Source organism: Phytophthora cinnamomi, assembly GCF_018691715.1.
Source record: "Phytophthora cinnamomi strain GKB4 chromosome Unknown Contig49, whole genome shotgun sequence".
Lineage (NCBI taxonomy): Eukaryota > Oomycota > Peronosporomycetes > Peronosporales > Peronosporaceae > Phytophthora > Phytophthora cinnamomi.
Window position 1 is genome coordinate 364,547 of NW_027150982.1, and position 19,067 is coordinate 383,613.

The 19,067-nt window shown below is 57.5% G+C and overlaps 7 protein-coding genes across 7 annotated transcripts; 4 read left to right on the plus strand and 3 right to left on the minus strand.

Moving 5' to 3' along the window:
• Positions 1-639: 639 nt before the first annotated feature.
• Positions 640-2,115, plus strand: IUM83_08141 (DEAD/DEAH box RNA helicase; the record flags this gene model as incomplete). Its single annotated transcript, XM_067932495.1, has 1 exon — positions 640-2,115. The coding sequence occupies one exon, from the start codon at positions 640-642 to the stop codon at positions 2,113-2,115; it is 1,476 nt and encodes a 491-aa protein (XP_067789913.1).
• A 112-nt stretch (positions 2,116-2,227) lies between these two features.
• Positions 2,228-4,393, minus strand: IUM83_08142 (pre-mRNA-splicing factor ATP-dependent RNA helicase PRP43; the record flags this gene model as incomplete). The annotated part of the gene is made up of 1 exon (XM_067932496.1): positions 2,228-4,393. One exon carries the CDS (start codon positions 4,391-4,393, stop codon positions 2,228-2,230), a length of 2,166 nt encoding a protein of 721 aa, XP_067789912.1.
• Positions 4,394-6,323: 1,930 nt separating this feature from the next.
• IUM83_08143 (YrhK domain) lies at positions 6,324-7,082 on the minus strand (the record flags this gene model as incomplete). The annotated part of the gene is made up of 1 exon (XM_067932497.1): positions 6,324-7,082. The coding sequence occupies one exon, from the start codon at positions 7,080-7,082 to the stop codon at positions 6,324-6,326; it is 759 nt and encodes a 252-aa protein (XP_067789911.1).
• Positions 7,083-9,229: 2,147 nt separating this feature from the next.
• Positions 9,230-12,568, plus strand: IUM83_08144 (Nuclear export mediator factor NEMF; the record flags this gene model as incomplete). Its single annotated transcript, XM_067932498.1, has 1 exon — positions 9,230-12,568. One exon carries the CDS (start codon positions 9,230-9,232, stop codon positions 12,566-12,568), a length of 3,339 nt encoding a protein of 1,112 aa, XP_067789910.1.
• Positions 12,569-12,715: 147 nt separating this feature from the next.
• Positions 12,716-14,866, plus strand: IUM83_08145 (putative dicer-like; the record flags this gene model as incomplete). Its single annotated transcript, XM_067932499.1, has 1 exon — positions 12,716-14,866. One exon carries the CDS (start codon positions 12,716-12,718, stop codon positions 14,864-14,866), a length of 2,151 nt encoding a protein of 716 aa, XP_067789909.1.
• A 198-nt stretch (positions 14,867-15,064) lies between these two features.
• IUM83_08146 (radial spoke protein) lies at positions 15,065-15,953 on the minus strand (the record flags this gene model as incomplete). The annotated part of the gene is made up of 2 exons (XM_067932500.1): positions 15,065-15,650; positions 15,733-15,953. The coding sequence occupies 2 exons, from the start codon at positions 15,951-15,953 to the stop codon at positions 15,065-15,067; spliced, it is 807 nt and encodes a 268-aa protein (XP_067789908.1).
• A 168-nt stretch (positions 15,954-16,121) lies between these two features.
• IUM83_08147 (putative guanylate-binding protein) lies at positions 16,122-19,043 on the plus strand (the record flags this gene model as incomplete). Its single annotated transcript, XM_067932501.1, has 3 exons — positions 16,122-16,189; positions 16,304-16,360; positions 16,442-19,043. The coding sequence occupies 3 exons, from the start codon at positions 16,122-16,124 to the stop codon at positions 19,041-19,043; spliced, it is 2,727 nt and encodes a 908-aa protein (XP_067789907.1).
• Positions 19,044-19,067: the final 24 nt, after the last annotated feature.

Consider the following 19,067-nt stretch of genomic DNA (forward strand, 5'->3'; position numbering starts at 1 on the left):
ATCGGTGAGCAGCAAGGAGTGCCGGCTATTGTTTTGCAGAGAGGTTTTGCTGCGTGGTTGTTGGGAACGCACGGAGAAGAACACACGCTCGCAAGCCACAGAGATGCATGAAGCCAGCCTCATTGTTGTGCATCCGGCGCGTCGAGCGATCACAGTTGAGCAAATCCAGCGATCCTGCTGTACTTATAGAGCCTCTATCGATCGACGGGGGGCTTCCGACTTTTCAGGACGTTCAGCGTGGTGATCGACTGCTTGCGGCTCGCAACGTCCATCGAAACCATGGAGGCAGCGACCGAGCGACAGAAGACCCCCCAGAGCTGCCGTGCGCCTCAATTCAAGTCCGGAAGTCAGTCGCTGAGGCCCATGGCGCCAAGTCAGCCGGTCCAACACCTCGTTGTATCTCCGCTGGCGTCCACGTCAAACCAGCCAGAGAAGCTGCATGACCCAGTTCGTGAGTCAAAAGTACAGTACTGTACCGTAATACTTGTAGTCGAAGGACAACTTCGACTTTCCTGGCCACTTGACACGCGGGACCGTGACTTGATCTTTGTATAGGTCCCGCGGGACAAGACGCACCCGATTATTTCCGACTGAGCTCGTCCACCACAAAGCTCCGATACAAGTGCTGCAGGTACCATCATGCGGCTGGCGTCGACGTCGGTGCTCCGGCGCGTGGCCCGAGCGCGCGCGGCGCGGCCAGCGCTGGCCCTCGCCGGCCCGCGGCGCTGCTTCGCCGCGCAGAGCTTCCAGGACTTGGGCGTGGACGCGCGTATCGTGGCAGGTCTCAGGGAGATGAGGATCACGGCGCCCACTGGCATCCAGAACAAGAGCATCCCGGCCATTCTGGAGCGCCACGACGTGCTGTGCGCGGCGCAGACGGGCACGGGCAAGACGCTGGCCTACCTGGTGCCAGTGGTGGAGCAGCTGCTGCGCAAGGAGGCGGCCAAGCAGAAGCAGCACGAAGCCAAGGGCCTCGCCAGCCCCGCCGAGGTGGTGCTGGGCCGCCCCAGCGCGCTGGTGCTGCTGCCCAGTCGCGAGCTGGCGCTGCAAGTGGCTTCGGTGGCCAAGCAGCTCTCGCACTCGGCCAAGTTCGCCTCCTGCACTATCACTAGTGGGGAGCGCAAGAGCATCCAGCAGCGGAACGCCGCGCGCCGGCTGGACCTGATCATCGGCACGCCTGGCCGCGTGGCCAAGTGCATCAGCAAAGGGGACTTCTTCGTTTCCCGCATCGACACGGTGGTGGTGGACGAGGCCGACACGCTCTTTGACGCCAAGATGGGCTTCAGGAAGGAGCTAGATGCCGTGCTGGGACCCATTCAGGCCAGCGCGGCCAAGAGGAACCAGCCGCTGCAGATGGTCTTGGCCGCGGCTACGATCCGATCGCCGATCGACCAGGTGCTGAAAAAGAAGTTCGGGGAGCTGAGGCTGGTGAGCGACGACAAGATCCACAAGACGCCGACCACTATCAGGGAGGAGTTCGTGCGCGTGGTGCCGGAATCCAAACACTCGGCGTTGCGCGAGGCGCTGCACCTGCACAAGCGGCGCGCGGCCAAGACTATGGTCTTCTGTCGCAACTCGGCGAGCGTGCGCTCGACGGAGCACATGCTGCGCGAGCACGGCTTCCAGGACACGGTGTGTCTGCATGGTGACATGCCTCCAGCGAGACGCCACGATGCTATTCACGCGTTCACGGAAGATCCCAACATCAACATCCTCGTGTGTACGGACCTGGCAGCTCGTGGTCTAGACTTCGACACAGTCAAGCACGTGGTGATGTTTGACTTCCCAAAGTCCGCTGTCGACTACGTGCATCGCGCTGGCCGTACGGGCCGAGCTGGCGAGCAGGGACTTGTTACCAGTCTCGTGACTAAGCACGATTTGGCGCTTGCCATGAGCATCGAGAACTCCAAACGCAGCAACAGCACCATCAAGGAGCTTCGTGAAGAGGCTGCAACGTCTACGTCAGTGACAGGGTCCCAGCAGGAAGCAACGACAGATAGCAGAAAGGAGAAACAGTCACGTCGAGGACCACCCAGTCATAGGCGCGGCGGCTACGGTCGTGGCACCAAGAAGCTGCAGAAATACAAGATCCGCACACCACGTTCGAGTAGATAGGAGCAGATAACAGTCGTGTCCTGGATGAATAACCGCATGGCAATAGAAACACAGTGCAACTTTCAATCGGTGACAATGGGAATGGGAAGACCAGTTCTATCGTATAATGCAATTATCTAAGCTTTTTCGAGTTGTTACGCGATTGCATGCGGCGGTACAGCGTCTCGAGCTCGCGCTTAGCTTCACCAGGTGGGAAGTTGGCCAGGTCGAAGTAGTGAGGCGCGATGTCCACGAGCCAGTCGCCCATAATGCGAGTGTTGAGACGGATGTAGTTGCGGCTCGTGAGCACAAATTCGTTGTAAACAACCCAGTCCGGCTTGTTGTCCAGCACACACGAAGGGTGCAGATGCACGACCTGATTGTCTTTCACCGTCACGTAGTGGCCGCCGACAGCCTTGTGTGCCACCTGCATGAAGAATCCAGACACGAGCGCCTTGATAATATTCGGGTAGTACTGAGGCGATTGAATGTCGAGTGAAGACTGGGTCGGCATCTCCAGCCGCTTCATGTTGCGGATCAGCTGGTCGCGCACATTCGAAGCACTTTGCAGTGAGCGGTGGTTCAGGTAATTCTCGTAACACCAGTTGATGTCGCCGTTGTTCAGCTTGTACGCATGGAAAACATTCAGCAGCGTGAGATGGTCGCCATCGACGTGAGCGAAGGTTGCCTTGGCCTCGTTGGCGGCCTTAGCGTCGTTCTTGGGGCGAACGAAAGGCTCCTGGACAGAAAGCATGGCCACAATAGTAGCCACTTCCTGCGGCACCTGATACTTCGCCGACGAGATCAGCATCTTAGCCAGCTGCGGGAGCACAGGCAGCATGGCCATCTGACGGCCGAGGTCCGTGAGGTCACCCTCGTCATCCAGAGCACCGAGGTAGTTCAGCATCTCCAAAGCACGCATCAGCGTTTCGGGGGCAGGCGGGTCCATGAAGTCGAAATGCACCAAATCGTCAATGCCAAGCTGCTTCAGAGTAAGCACGACTCCGCTCATCTCAGAGCACAGAATCTCGGGGTACGTCTGCTCTTCCAGGTCACGCATGAACGACTGCTCGGTGTAGAGGCGGAAGCACTTGCCCGGGCGGGTACGACCAGCACGACCCGAACGCTGCTTAGCCGAAGCACGAGAAATGGGCGACACCAGCAGCGACTCCACACGAATACGCGGGTTGTACACCTTCTGCTTCGAGAAGCCCGGGTCGATCACGTAGACGATACCGTCAATGGTCAGCGAAGTTTCTGCCACGTTCGTAGACACCACGATCTTACGGCCCTTGGGGCCTCCCGCGAAGCGCGGCTTCGGAGCATCCTTGAAAATGAGCTGCTGTTGCTGCGGCGTGAGTGACGAGTACAGCGGGTACACATCGAGCGGGCCGTACTTGGACGAATCCAGCGCGTCCGCCTCGGCGCGAATCTGGCGGCACGCGTTCTCGATCTCCTCCTGACCTGTAAGGAAGAGCAGCACGTCTCCTTCCTCCTCGCAGATGTGGATCTGCACAGCGGTGCGCACCGCCGCCTCCAGGTAGTCGCGCTCGGGCTCGGGCGTGTAGAAGATCTCGACGGGGAAGGTGCGGCCGGGGATGGCGATGAGCGGCGCGCCCTCGAAGTAGTTCTGGAACTTGACGGCGTCCAGCGTGGCACTCATGACCACGACCTTGAGGTCCGGGCGCTTGGGCAGCACCTCCTTCAGCAGGCCGAACAGGATGTCGGTGCTCAGCGTGCGCTCGTGGGCCTCGTCCAGCAGGATGGTCGAGTAGTTGGACAGCAGCGGGTCGCTCATGGCGTGCTGTAGCAGCATACCGTCCGTGAGGAAGCGCAGCTTGGTCTTCTGGCTCGTCACGTCCTCGAACCGGATGGTGTAGCCCACCTCCTGGCCGAGCTGCACGTCCATCTCCTCGGCCACGCGCTTGGCGATGCTCATGGCGGCCACTCGGCGCGGCTGCGTGCAGGCCACCATCTTGTCGCTGTCGGCGTGCAGCAGCGTGAGGAACTGCGGGATCTGCGTGGTCTTGCCGCTGCCCGTCTCGCCCTCCACCACGATCACCTGGTGCGCCTTGACGGCGTCCTGGATCTGCTGCAGGAACTGGTGCACCGGCAGCTTCTGGCGCGCGGCCAGCAGCGTCTGGTAGCGGGCCGAGAAGGGCGCGCCCGTGAGCGGGTTCACGCCGCCATCGGTCGAGAGAGCGACGCCGGCGGGCGGCGCGTCCGAGAACCTGCTCTTGCGCTTCTTCTTCTTGCCGTCCAGGTCGCCCAGGTCCACCTTGCGCTTGCGTTCGGCCATGGTCGCTGCTTCTCGCTTGGCTTCTGACGTCGCCCGACTGACGGACTGTTTGTTGGCTACGAAGCCGCGGTGGTCCGTGGCCAACCGGCAAAAATAATATAGTAATATCCAGTCTCCTGTTCTGAAACATAATAATATTCTTATGTCAGCAAGCTGACCTAATATACTAGTACTGCTATATTATCGGATATCACTATTGTCGACCACCAAATTGACGACGACCATCGAAGCACAACGCTCTTGTCGAGCCTGGCCTTCATGTCCAGCAAGTAAATCCTCTTTTAGTTAGCCACAGTACCGCACTGCCGCTGTCGTTAGCCCCATACGCTGGACCTCCTTCCTGTTGTTCAACAGGAATTGCTTCTCCTTCCGGCGAGGTCCACTGATTGCGCCAATTTCTCGTGACGATCCCACCGGCGTGCTTGAAACGCGTTGGAGAGGGCCCTTCCCAGCCAAATGAGAGCTAGCTCTGCGATCGACGGGAAGCTAACTTCACGAAATTAACGAAGGGGTCGGTCACGGTTAGCCCGGCACACGAGAAGTCAGAGCCGACACACTTAATTGAGTCATTGACTTGTTGAAGTGGACTGGCGGTAAGGCGTGCTTGATTTCTGGAAAACGAATGAACAATGATCGTGGTGGTTCACTCTACAGGATTTACGACTACGGTTCACGAAGCGGTCTCGTGCGACAAACAGCTTGCTTCTATCAATTGCTATTTGCCATCCTCGATGAGTGCGCACGCTGGGGCCTCCAGCAGTGGCAATTCCGGTCCCTTAAGTCTGTAGCGCCATTGAACCGTTGCACCAAAAGGGAAATAACCATAGCCAGATATTAATACGTAATCCGAATCTGAGTTAGTACCCTAATATTAGTATTAAAAGGGGCATCGCACGGCACTAATACTCCGATTATTGTAAGCAGTTACCAATCGGTACAGTGTACCATTGATGTCGAACTGGTACACTGTTCCAGTGCAGCATTGAAGTGATGGTTGTCCTCCTGGTTGATGCCTGGCAAGTCTCACAACTTGTGAGCTGGCGAACAAGTACCTTTGTAGTTATCCACGTGCTGACTTGTCCACGGATGCCGAAAATGGCTTGATGGATTGGTTTATTGTGGTGCTTCATCATAGTCACTGATGATCCCATGGTTCTCTCCGACGCATCAGGCTGCAACCGCCACTTTGTGTAGAGAGGCCAAGGTACCTCGCCATCGACTGCCTGCATGTGAATGCGAGACAAAGGAGGATAAGAGTACTGGCGCCGTGGTTGGCTGCGACCAGCACCTCACGCCGTGAGGCTCACGGTGCACTCGGTGCACGGGTACCGCGGTAGAAGTCCCGCATTTGACGCCACCAAGTGTTTCTGCACCGCACGCATAGCTACCTACTGACGAGAAGTACTTCTTTGCGCATAATGCTCACGTGTCTACTGTTCGTGCTGGTGCCGCTACGAGGTATGCGCACGTGTCTATCAATGTCTTCGCATGTGAAACGCATGGTCCTGCTAAGGTGGGTGCAGCGCTTCCTGCGCCGACTTCCGAGCCCGATGGTCCCATGGCTGCGGGGCGTAGCGGTGGCTTGGCCTAAGCTCGTTTGGTTTCATGCCGCCGTTTCAAGTGCCATGATATTGTACTCAACATATTCGTCATCGCTGACATGTCGCTACGGTACTGTGCATACACGTCCCTAGTAAAAGAAATGGATGGTCTCAAAATGCGGCTCGCCTAGCAGGAACACGCCGTCGCTGGATATGCGTGTCGAGGCGGACGTGGCTGACCTTCTTATCGCTAGTAAGGCTCTGGAAAGAGTGGGGGGGGATCTATTCTAGTAGTATATCGATGATGATCAACAAGAAGGAAAGCGTGGTGGACAGATATCACATTGCGGCGTCTTCTTGACGGCGCGCTTTGCACAATATATTATAACTTATACCTTGGCGTCCAAGTCGTTCTGTCTTCGCGAGGTGGCGTTGATGGCGCGGTACACGTCCGGGGCCAGCGCGAGACTGTTGATGATGAAGAACACGCTGCCCACAACGTAGAACGTGATGGCCTTGTTCATGTAGTGCGTGCCCTCGTCCACGAGGTTGATGTACCGGGGCAGGTAGTACCAGCTGCCGAGGATGAAGAAGAGCGCGCCGATGAACGTGCCGAGCGCGGCGACGGTGCCCCAGCAGACGACGTTCTTGATCTTGAAGCCGGTGACGCGCGGGTCCTCGTGGGTCATGCAGATGAAGATGATCTCGACGATGGCGGCGATGCAGAATAGGATGCAGCCCACGAAGAACGACCAGCAGCCCAGCTCGGGCGACTTGGGGTACCAGGTGGGCAGGAAGTAGAGCGCACCGAGGATGAAGATTGACGTGGCCATGTAGTTGGTCAGCGCGTTGAACGCGCGCAGCACCTGGCGCAGCTGCGTGCCGTGGTTGTAGCGGATGGTCTGGATGAAGTCCAGGTTGGCGCCCGCGAAGAACATGATGCAGCCAACCACGAAGGCCCAGCTACCGAAGAGGCCAGCCTTGCCGTTCCACATGACCGAGTACTCCGGGTAGAAGTAGATGGAACCAAGGAGGAAGAGCAGCGAGCCTAGGAAGTAGACCACCACGCGCGATACTTCCAGGCACTTTTCCCACGTGGCCAGTTCGTGGCCGCCTGGCAGCAGCACTTCCGGCTGGCGAGGGGTCATCGAGACTGAGAAGTGCGAGTGGCGTGGGGAAGCACCTGGCATGTTGTTTTACTTTGGTTGACTATGCACTTGCTTGACCACTTGACCACTTGTTGGCGAATTGAGAAATGAATGCAAACTCGGCCGGACACAAGCCCATGACACGCGATGTAGGGAGAGGGAGACCGGCTGCGGGGAGGTCCAGCTGGCGCGGCTGGATAAAGCCGTGTTCGCCGCTGCGAGCAGCACGCGATGAGCTGATGAGTCGACACGCCGGCCAACCAAAACACGCCAAAGTTTGGCTGGGGCTCCGGATGAAGGAAGAGATGAGACTTTGTCGTGGCTGCTCTTCCTGCTGGCAGAAAGCCGGAGCGCCTGGGTTCCACAAGCGGAGCCACACATCAAGCGTGACTCGGCCGGCAGACACGCCAAAGCTCCTGTTTGCAGTGCAAAGCCTGTCAAATCTTACCTACAGTTCGGCCAAGCTTCCCTAGAAAAACTGAAGGCCGCCGGGTGTAGATACAGTAGCGAACACTCGGGAGGAGCACCTTCGTAGGCTCTGCTGCTTTCACCAGTGAGGTGGGGAGAGTTGCAGTCGAAAGACGTTTTCGATGCCATCAGTCCTCGGTCACCTTCAAGAAGGCCAAGCCGAGATGTCCGAGTTACTGTTTGAGCGGGGAAGGATTGATGGGATGCCAGCAAGCGCGACAGGTGCAAATGCAGAGAGAGTGCGCCGCACAGAGGACCGTGCGCGCTAGCTGAGCGAGGCCTCGCCGGCCTCGTCGTTGTGAAGCCTTGCATTCACGTTCGTTGATTGGTGGCCGCTGTGGCCTCGGCAGGGCATAGCGCCGGACGAACACGGCTACACGCGCACAGAAATTCTGTGTTGTTGGGCCGTCCGCAGAGCTGAAGGATGCCCGCGCGCACCACCAGCAGTCAGTGGCTGCGCGCTACGACCGACGAGAAAACACCGAGCGCTGTTGGCCAGCCGATCCGCTGTACTGTAGGTTTTCCGTTACGCGATGCTCGTCAAGAAGCCAGTTGGTTCCGCTAGTTGACGCGCAATGACAGCACGGTCTCAGACTGGCGCTTCGAAACGAGATGGCGTTCATCGATACGGCAGATGCAGGCGGCTCATGCATCTGCAGGGCAAACCACACGGATATGTGTTCGCTGCGTGGAGTAATTAATACCTTGACGGCGAATGTCCGCTCGAAGAGAGTGCTACAGCTGACGCCATGCATGCATGTTGCACTTGATTTATTTAGAAATCCGTTTCTAAACCGAATAGAAACGATAGACTCGCGTGTTTCTGGCTGGATGCCCCGGCTCCGTTCAACACGCAGAATCTGCTGGGGGGATGCGCTACCCGGGAGGGTTCCGAATCCGGCGAACACGCTGGACGTGGGAAGCGTGTTGCCTCGCCGCCAACCCCGGCATTGCTTTCTCGTGTGCGACCCTCGAGCATCGAGGCTGTCTCAGCCAGTGGATCATGTCTGAAACCCATGGAGTGTCAGCTTGTCCAATACAGCTGAAGGGCCTCGTTATGGTGCGGCTTCCAGCCAGGCCGGCGCCAGCGACGCGGATCACTCAAATTGTCCTGCCACGATAGGATGCAAACCTGCATGCACACTCGGTGTTGCCCTTTCCGCTCGGCTGATAATCTGTGCATGCACGAATCGTGCAGCACGATACATGTATGAATGCAGTCGCCCCTCATACAAACGTGTCATGCCTCTATTTTTCTTCATAGCGCTGATCAGCCTGAGCGCGCCCAACCTGTATATCGCTGATACTGTACGAACGAACAAGGCAAGTCGCCACACTTTTTGCACGTCACGTGTATGCACCGTGCGGATTGACGCCGAACTCGTCAGAACCCCTCTACGGATGGTACAGTAGCGCAAGCTGAGACGAACGGCTGGAACGCGGCTCAAGACGTTTCCCACTCACCACTACTGCATCTGCATATACACCAACACTCTGTGAGACGTGTGGTGCAGCTTCAGTTGGTCGTCACCTCGAGTTGCTCGACGCGTTCAACACGCTCGAACTTGAAGTCATTCGTGTGTCTTACACAAGTGAGTGTACCCAACATCTGGTACCGTCCGGGGGATATCTCACTCCAGTCGACCAGCGTACGTGGAGAGAGGAAGAGGACCGCCACGATGAAGAAGACGCGCATGTCCATCGACGACATCCACGCGATGGTGGGCAGCATCCGCGCCAACGTGCAGAACATGCGCGTGACCAACATCTACGACGTGCAGGGCCAGGGCGAGGCCGGCGCGGCCAAGACGTACGTCCTCAAGCTGCACCAGCCGCCCTTCCCCAAGGTCTTCCTGCTGCTCGAGTCGGGCGTGCGCTTCCACACGAGCAAGTACGCGCGCGACGCCAAGGCCGGCAGCGCGCTGCCCAGCCAGTTCACCATGAAGCTGCGCAAGCACCTGCGCGGCAAGCGGCTCTCGGGCCTGCGCCAGCTCGAGGGCGACCGCGTCGTGGACCTGACGTTCGGCCAGGACGCGCTGCAGTGCCACCTGATCCTGGAGCTCTACGCCTCGGGCAACATCATCCTCACGGACGCCGACTACCGCATCCTGTCGCTGCTGCGCACGCACCGCTTCGACGAGAACGTCAAGATGGCGGTCAAGCAGGTGTACCCGGTGCAGCTACTGGGCGACCAGGAGAAGCAGCGCGGCCTGCAGACGCCCGCGCAGCTCGCGGCATTCGTGGACAAGTGGTTCGAGCAGCAGGAGGCCAAGGCGGCGGCCGCGCTGCCCACGGCCAAGACGCAGAAGAAGAAGAAGCCACAGACCATCAAGCAGCTGCTGCTCGTCAAGGAGTCCACGTTCGGCGGCCTCGGCCCCGTCATCATCGAGCACTGTCTAGTACGCGCCGGCATCTCCCCCACGCTCAAGCTCAAGAACGCGGCGGAGTTTACGGCGCTGGGCGACGACAAGCTGGCGGCGCTGCTGGCTGAGATCCAGGAAGGGTGGAACCTGCTGGCGAGGCTGCAGGACGAGCAGACCTCGGTTAACGGGCCAGTGCCCGTGCAGAACGACGACGCTACGGATACTGCAGACAGCGATGACGACGAGGCCGCACCTGCGGCTAAGCCGTCGTCTGCTTCGTCACAGAAGTGCGGATTCATCATCTTGAAGGATTCTGCGGACGAGAACGCGCCAGAGCAGTTCGAGGAGTTCACGCCGTTCTTGTATGCCCAGCACCTGCAGTCACACAAGAAGGTGAAGAGCTTCGATACGTTTGACGAGGCTGTTGACGAGTACTTTTCGCGATTCGAGGCAGAAACTGCCGAAGTGGCGAAGCAGAGTGCCCAGCTTGCGGCGGAAAACAAACTCGCGAAGCTGAAGAAGAACCAGCAGCAGCAGCTTGCTCAGCTGCGTGAGGTCCAAGAGCAGAGTTTCCAGCACGCCCAGCTTATTGAAGCTAACCAGCAAGATGTGGAGAATGTACTTCTTGTGATTCGTAGCGCTTTGGCTAGCGGTATGGACTGGCGCGGCCTGGAGGAGCTTGTGCGTTACGAGCAAAAGAATGGAAACCCCGTAGCGAGCCTCATCCACAAGCTCGATCTGGAGCACAATCGCGTGGCAATTCTGCTGTGTGACGATGAGGATGAATATGAGGGTGAGGACGGTGGGGATGGCACCGGTGAGGAAGACAAGCAAGCGCATGTCATCTGGATAGATTTATCGCTCTCAGCTCTCGCCAATGCACGTGAAATTTACACCAAGAAGAAGAAGGCTGGAGAGAAGGTGAAGAAGGCCACGGAGGCTACTGACAAGGCCATTGCACTAGCCGAGAAGAACACCAAAAAGACGTTGGAGAAGCAGCAAACCAAGCGCAACGTGATCTATCAGCGACGCAAAACGCTTTGGTTCGAGAAATTCCACTGGTTCCTCACAAACGAGAAGTACTTGGTTGTGGCAGGAAAAGATGCTCACCAGAATGAGCTGCTCGTGAAACGATACCTGCGCAAGGGTGATGTATATGTTCACGCCGACCTTCACGGTGCTGCTACGTGTATTGTCCGAAATCACGCTACTGTGAAGGACAAGAAGACCCAGGAGCTTCCTCCTATTCCGGTGGCTACGCTTGAGCAGGCAGGATGCATGAGTGTGTGCCGCAGCAACGCATGGACGAGTCAGGTGATTGCCGGTGCGTACTGGGTGCACGCTGACCAAGTCTCTAAAACGGCTCCTGCAGGCGAGTACCTTACCACGGGTAGTTTTATGATTCGTGGCAAGAAAAATTACATCCAGCCATCGCGACTTGAGATGGGATTGGCGGTTCTCTTCCGTATCGACGAGAGCTCTATCAGCAACCACTCACGGCAGGGTGAAGGAAGAACTCCACGTGCAGTAGAAGAACTTGAAGAGGATGAGGACAACGAAGATGAAGGCGAAGTCACGCCTGCTGTGGAAGAAACGCCGCAAAAAGAGCAGGAACAGGAAGCGCCGGACGAGTTTGAGAACGCCTCAACACAGCAGAAAGTAGAAGTCGCCAAGAAGGTTGTGTTTGCAGGCCACGAGAATGAACAGGAGGACGAAGAGGCAGAAGAAGAAGCACCTGCACAACAGCCACAGCGTGATGGTAAGAAGCGGTTGTCTGCTAAGGAGCGCCGCGACTTGAAGAAGGGCAAGCAGCCATCTCGCGAAGACTCAATAGACGAGCAGCCTCCGGCACAGCAGAAGCGGGCGAAGGGAAAAGACAAGGACAAGGACAACAGTGCTGCGTCGGCACCGCAGCAGAAGAAGAGCGTTCGTGGAAAGAAGGGCAAGATGAAAAAGATGAAGAAGAAATACGCCGACCAGGATGAGGAGGACCGACGGCTGCGCATGGAGGCTCTAGGCCACATGGCTGAAGAGGACCAGGAGGAAGACGACCAGAGCAAGGATGACGATGACTCCGCCGATCACTCAGCGGATGAAAACGGAGAAGCTACTGGCACGACCTCCAAGACGGAGGCGAGCGAGGAGTACATTCGCCAGCAGCGTGAGAAGAAGGAGAAGTTCCTCGACGAGCAGGAGGACGAGGCCGAGGGCGCCGACTTCTTCGACGCGTTCACGGGCGAGCCGCTGGCCGACGACATCGTGCTGTTCGCGATGCCCATGTGCGCGCCGTACGCGTCGCTGACCAAGTTCAAGTACAAGGTGAAGCTAACGCCGGGCAGCCAGAAGAAGGGCAAGGCGGCCAAGCAGGCCATGGAGCACTTCTTCGCGTCCAACTTCAAGGACGAGAAGGACGCGAGCAAGAGCGCTCCGTACCGGCCCATCGGCGGCGACGCGGAGGACGAGGCCCAGCCGGATGTGAACCCGATCGTAGTGCAGCGCGAGCTCATGCGCTGCATCCCGGAGAACGAGCTGGTGAACTGCATGGTGGGCCCGGTGAAGATCTCGGCGCCCGGCCTGCACGGCCCCAACGCCGGCGGCAAGAAGGGCGGCGGCAAGCGCCCCGCCGGCAAGCCCAAGAAGAAGGGCAAGAAGTAGACATGGCTACACTCCACTTCAACTTGAAGATGACTTGCTAAAATACGAAATGCCATTTCCACCAATCGCAGCGCAATGTCCCGTTGACACGCCATACGAGTGCTTCAGTATCGAATTAGGCGGCCAGAGCACAGGAATCAGACAAGGATGCAGCAGGTGGAGCTGCGCGCGTTCCAGCGCGAGATCCTGGAGCTGGCGCGCGAGAAGAACGTGGTGATGGTGGGGGACACGGGCATCGGCAAGACGTTCCTGGCCATCGCGCTGCTGTCCGAGCAGGACTACTCGGGCGACAAGCGCGCCTTCTTCATGGCCCCCACGCGGCAGCTGGTGGTGCAGATCACGGCCAAGATCCGCCAGACCAGCACGCTGCGCGTCAACGCCTACTGCGGGCGCACCGCCGACCTGTGGGACGCGGCCCAGTGGGAGCGCGAGCTGCGGCTCACGCGCGTGTTCGTGTGCACGCCCGAGATCGTGCGCAACGTGCTGCTCAAGGGCTACGTGACGCTCAGCCGCATGAACCTGCTCGTGTTCGACGAGTGCCACCACGTGACCAAGCGCCACCCGTACGCGCAGGTCATCAAGATGTTCAGCCACGAGCAGGACGCGGCAGCCATGCCGCGCATCTTCGGCACCACGGCCTGCCCCACGCGCCACTGCGCCGAGAAGCTGCACGCCGAGCTCAAGAAGGTCGAGCTGGACCGGAGCCAGCTCGCGCAGTTCGCAGCCGCGGCGCCCATGATCTACGAGACGTACCCGGTGCAGCAGCCGTGGGTCGTCAATGGGGACGTGGAGCGCGACCCGGCCAACGGCTCGTGGGTGTTCGAGAACATCGAGAAGGAGATGGAGGAGGTCAAGGCCCTGGCGGTCTTCGAGAAGCTCACGAAGAAGGGCAAGAGCGACGCCGCCACCGACCCGGCCAAGCTGAAGAAGGCCAGGAACAAGTTCGCGCAGAACTGTGTCACGGTTTACAAGAACTTGGGGCCCTGGTGCTACTACCGCTTTGCGGAGCTGGAGATCAACCGACTGGCCATTGCGGCCTCGCTGTTGATTACCGTTCCGGGGAGTATGTTCGGTCTGGACAAGGATGCGGTCAAGACGATGCTGCTGCTGGCTGCCAAGCGCGAAGGGTGCAACTTTGCATGCACTGACAAGGTGAAGAAGGTGGAGGAGATCTTGCGTGCCCAGTTGTTCGACGTGGAAGACGAAGCCACGGTGGAGGAGGTGGCTGGAGCCGAGCTGAGCAACAGTGACGTCTCGGACAGTGAAAATGAGGCGGCCGAGGTGAGCAAATCCACTCCTGAAGAGGAGCAGGCTGGAGGTGGCAACAAAGCGCGTCTTGATCTGCAGGGGATTGTCTTTGTGAACACGCGGACGGAATGTCGCGTGCTGTCGGACTATTTCAACGAAAAGTTTGCCCCAGTGGAGGAAATTGAAGAGCCTGATAATGAAGAGTTTGCAGTGGAGTCGAACGGCTTGATGAGAGACGAACGACCGGTTGACCAACCGTTTGCTAGCATCCTTGGACGAGCATCGCGTAGTGATACTGCATCTTTTCAACTGCCGAAGATGGAGACAACGTTGAGAAAGTTTGAGTCGGGTTCGATTCGCGTCTTGGTTTCCACTGCGGTGTCGGTGGAGGGCGTGGATTTCCCTCAGTGTGGATTGATCGTGGTGATGGATCGCGTTGGAACTTCGCGTATGTTGATGCAGTTGAAGGGCCGTGCGCGTCACGAGGACGGTATCGTGTATTACTTGGCTGAAGAAGGTGACTTAGGTCACGAAGTGTATTACAAGCAGTTGCTCAGTGAAGCCGAAGTGATCAACCAGCTCGAGTTTTCGCGCGAAAAGGTTGAGACAATCCAGCAGCAACCACGCTCCATTGCTGCTCAAATGATGGGCACCGGAGAACACAAAATTGAAATCGAGTCTACTGGCGCCGTGCTGGATCTTGATAGCAGCATCGCGTGCATCAACCAGTTCTGCCAGTCTCTGCCGAGCAGATTGTACACGGTGGACGTGAAGCGCATGTATTCGGTATCGGAGGAGCGCTACGGCGGGAAGAGCATGTTCACAGCGGAGCTCAATCTACCGATTGAGCTGGAACTGGAAACTTTTCGGAGCGATCCCATGCCGTCCAAGGCTGGTGCCAGAGCTGCTGCAGCCTTCAGTGCATGTCAGAAGCTTTTGGATCAGCAACTTCTTGATGAATCGTTGAATTCGATCTACCGCACCACCAAGGTGAAGTCTTCGTCCAACACGCGGGACTTGACCTTCTTCCTGAACCGCCTGCACACGTAAATGCATCAACCAGGCCAGTCGTTGCCACAGGAGAAGCTAAAATTGGTGCTATGTGGAGAGAGGTTTTTGCGATTGGCTTCTGCGTGCACTGTCGTTTGCAATTTGGAGTACTTCAGTACCAGCAAGATTAAGAAATGCGTAAGGGTAATCGTAGCTGGAAACATAATGGGTCATGTTTTGGCAACGTTAGTTGTATCATCAGATCATGAAGGCAATGTCGGGGTTCTTCCGGCCGTCTCCGAAGTAAACGCTGCCGTAGTTCGCTGACAAAGGCTGATGGAAGCAGAATGCGCCGGGGTACGCGTAGTTGCGCAATGTCGTGTAGCCGCCGGTGTTGTCCTTGGAGATGACCCATGCGCCGTCCAGATCCTGGATGAGTGGATCAAAAAAGTCTCCGGCGCGCACCAGGCCCTCGGCGTTCTCAATGATCTGAGCGCGCTCCGGCAGGTCCGGGTGCCGGAAGTGGAAGAAGTTGTAGATCTGCAAGGACTGGTCCCACGTGAGTCCGTTGAAGGAGGGGTTGGCGATGACCTGGTGCATCGGCGAGACGATGTAGGCCCCGAGCGGCACAACGGACGTGGCGTGGTCGATCTCCTCGACGATGTAGGCGAGGCGGTCGAGCTCGCAGAACGGGGCCTCGCCCTCGTCCTGGTTCTGCGGCTCTCCGGAGTCGCCGATGAGGAAGGCCGGGTCCCCCTTGAGGCGCGAGGTCATGGCTGCCGCCATGGCGCTCTTCTTCTTGTTGAGCTGCGGGAACTGCTGCAGCTCCGGCGACGTGTTGGTGCTGCAGCAGCAGTAGATCGTGCCATTAGCCACAGCACTTGCATTGCAGTCAATGCAGAGTGCAAACCGTCAGTGCAGCCTACCAGAAGTAGAACTTCTTCTTGGGGTAGTCCTTGGCGGGCAGCACCGCCACGGCGATGAGATAGTCCTGCGTCTCGCCCGAGACGCGCCCCCAGAAGCGCAGCGACAGCAGCGTCTCGGTGGCACTGCGCTTGAGCATGCCCAGCTCCAGGTTGGAGCGCTCCTGCGGCGTCAGCGCCTGCCCCACGCAGCGGCTCACGACGTCCAGCTGCTGCAGCTCCATGGCGCGGAGTTAATTAGCTATGGTCTAGTTGCAGTCTCTTCAAGTGTCGCTTCAAGATCGCAATTCATTGAATCGTTTGCGCGCCTGTGTGGAGTACACCACATAGCAGCACATCTCGATGATAGAGATAGGACAGTTCAATTTAGTCAGCTCGCCTCGCAACGGCCGATGAGCGCGCCCGTGTGCCTCATCGAGGGCGGCGCCGACGGCCTGCGCGTCACGGAGGACGGCGTGCGGTGCGTGCACCATGTTCTGCAGTGATCTGCGCGTCTAACGCAGCTCGAACGAGGCTCTAACTCTCTGTGTGTGCGTCGTTATGCCTGATTTACGGCGCTGTCGCATTGACGCAGCCTCCTGGAGAGTTTAAATGAGCCCGTGGCGGTCGTCTGCCTGGCGGGCCAATACCGGTGCGATATCGTCTGTATTAGGCAATTAACTGCCATTGCTGTCTCTGACTAACGCGGTGCAAAACAATTGTCAATTTGCAGCACTGGCAAGAGCTTCTTCCTCAACCAATTGGCCTCTCATCGCGACGACTTGCCGTGGATTGCCGATAGTGTTAAGGACCCAGTTGCCAATGGCAACGTGGCCAGTGGTGTTGATGGTGCTACCTCCAAGGCCAATGGGTTCCGTGTGGGGCCTACGACGGAGTCGTGCACGAGAGGCATCTGGCTCTGGGCGCCGCAGCCTCCGGTGCGCAACCCGGCGGGGCAACTCGTGCTGTTTCTGGACACGGAGGGAATGGCGTCGACGGATAATGATGAGAGCTACGACGCCAAGATTTTCTCACTGGGGCTGCTGCTGAGCTCACTTTTTGTGTTCAACACGATGGGTGTGATCGATGAAGGAGCTATCGATCGGCTGTATCTCGTGTCCGAGCTCACCAAGCACGTGTGTGTTAGTACGCACCCGGCGACGGCACCATCGGCGATGAATGGGTTTGGTGCTAGCAATCCAAGTGCAGAGGAGGCGGCACTCAGTAGTGACAAGCTAGAGGAGTCGCGCGCGTTGGCACCGCACTTCCCACCGTTTGTATGGCTGCTGCGTGATTTTTTGCTTGATATGCAGATCGATGGCAACGCCCTCACTGCCAATGAGTATCTAGAGAAGGCTTTGGATGCACGCGACGTCAGTACTACGGCGTCGGAGAGCACGAGAATGCGCCAAGTGGAGCGGAATCGCACTCGTGCATCCATTCGTGTCTTGTTTGGTCGTCGTGAATGCCTCACGCTGGTCCGTCCCGTGACTGATGAGCGCGATTTGCGGCGTGCGGCGGAGCTCCCGGATTCGGAGTTGCGACGAGAATTCGTCGACCAGATGACTGCTGTGCGCCGTCGCCTTCTTTCGGCGGTGACCGCAAAAGAGTTGCTGGGCAAAACCCTGGATGGTCCTCAGGTCGCACAGCTTGTGCGTTGCTACACGGACACCATGAATAGCGGCGCGGTTCCGGACATTAAAGCTGCGTGGGAATACGTGTCAGACGCTACGTGCCAGGCCGCACTTGCGGCAGCTATCGAGTTGTACGACACGTTGATGGAGGCCACAACTGGTAAAAAGCCCCCAAAGAAGGTGAGCGATGAGGGTGACTCGGAAGATACAGATGGAGTTGAAGAAGATACCGATGATGGTAGTGGCGAAGCAGAGGGCGATGAGCCGAAGATTTTGTCACAGGCAGAGTTTGAGGCAATCTACAAGGACGCCCAGGAGCAGGCGTTGAATCTGTTTAAGGTGCGCTCAGTGGAAGGCGCATCACGGGCTACGTGCTTTCAGAAATTGAAACAACACATGCACGCCCGACGCACTACACTAATTGCTCAGCTGCAGAAGCGCTCGAGTCGTTTCTGCGTGAAAGTGTTAGCTAAGCTGCGCGCAAAGTTCTTGATGCGACCACTCGCTGCCGGTGCGTGGGATGCTGCCGCTAACAAGGATGAAGCCTTTCAAGCTACGATGGAAGTGCTGGAAGAAGTGTATGAACGAAAAGCTCGTGGGCCAGCGAAGAAGAAGGCCTTCTACCAGTTTCTGCGTGTTGACGCAATTGTGTTCTTCGAGGCTCTGTTTCAACGTATGGCTAGTAACCATGCGCATGACAAAGCTGAGTGGGAACGCAAGCAGGAACAGCTCCAACGTCTTCATGAAAATGACAAAGTGGATTGGAAGCAGCAACTCCAAGCGAAGAGCATGGAAATACAGCAGCTTCTTGAGACGAAGACCCACCTGGAAGATAAGGTAGCCTCGCAGGCAGAGCGAATCTCGGAGTTGCAACACTCGTCACAGCAACAAATCCATGCTATTACCGATCTGGAAAACCTGCGCAATAGTTTGAACCAGGAGATCGGACAATTACAAGCAGCAGCAACAGAATTGACAAGGGAACTGGAGAAAACACAACTGCGACTACAGCACAAAGAGGAATCTCTTGCTAAGGTCGAAGCCGAAGCGCAGAGTACCAAGCAAGATCTGACGAGGCAAGTGGAATCACTCCGTGCGACGCACCAAGGAGAAAAAGAGGATTGGATACGACGCGCAGCCGACCAAACAGCGGAGAAGTCGATGCTGCAGAAGCAGCTTAAGCAGGCGGAGCTCGATGCTCAGCAGCAAAATCGTGAGAAGGAGCTGTTAGACAAAGAGCGGCAACAACTGCAGCAGCTTTTCGAAACCGAGGCTGAGGCTCGAGCTCAACTGGAGAGAGACTACGATATGCTGCATGGTGATAACGACGAGCTCGAACGCAAGCTGAAGCAAAGTGCTGTTCAACAACTGAAGGCGAAACAAGCTGCAGAGCGCGAGCAAGCACGGCTGGAAGCCCGGTTGAAGCGGTTCCAGATGCAATTGGGAAGCCTTGAGGGCGATCGTGAAGTGGAAGAGGTGTTGCGTGATTGCGTGGCCAGTGTTGTTCGTCAAGCAGATGAAGACAAGATAACAACGCTGCAGGAGGAGCGGCGGATGTTGCAGGAGCAGCTCGGTGATCTCCACGAGAAGATATCAACCTTACCAGACTTCTACGTACGGCAGATCTTCTGTGCACCTGAACCAGTGTCAAGCTTTTTCGATGCGCTGACTTCGGTTGTCGGAGACCCCAGTAAATGGTAAAACGGAATTGAATCAATAAAATGC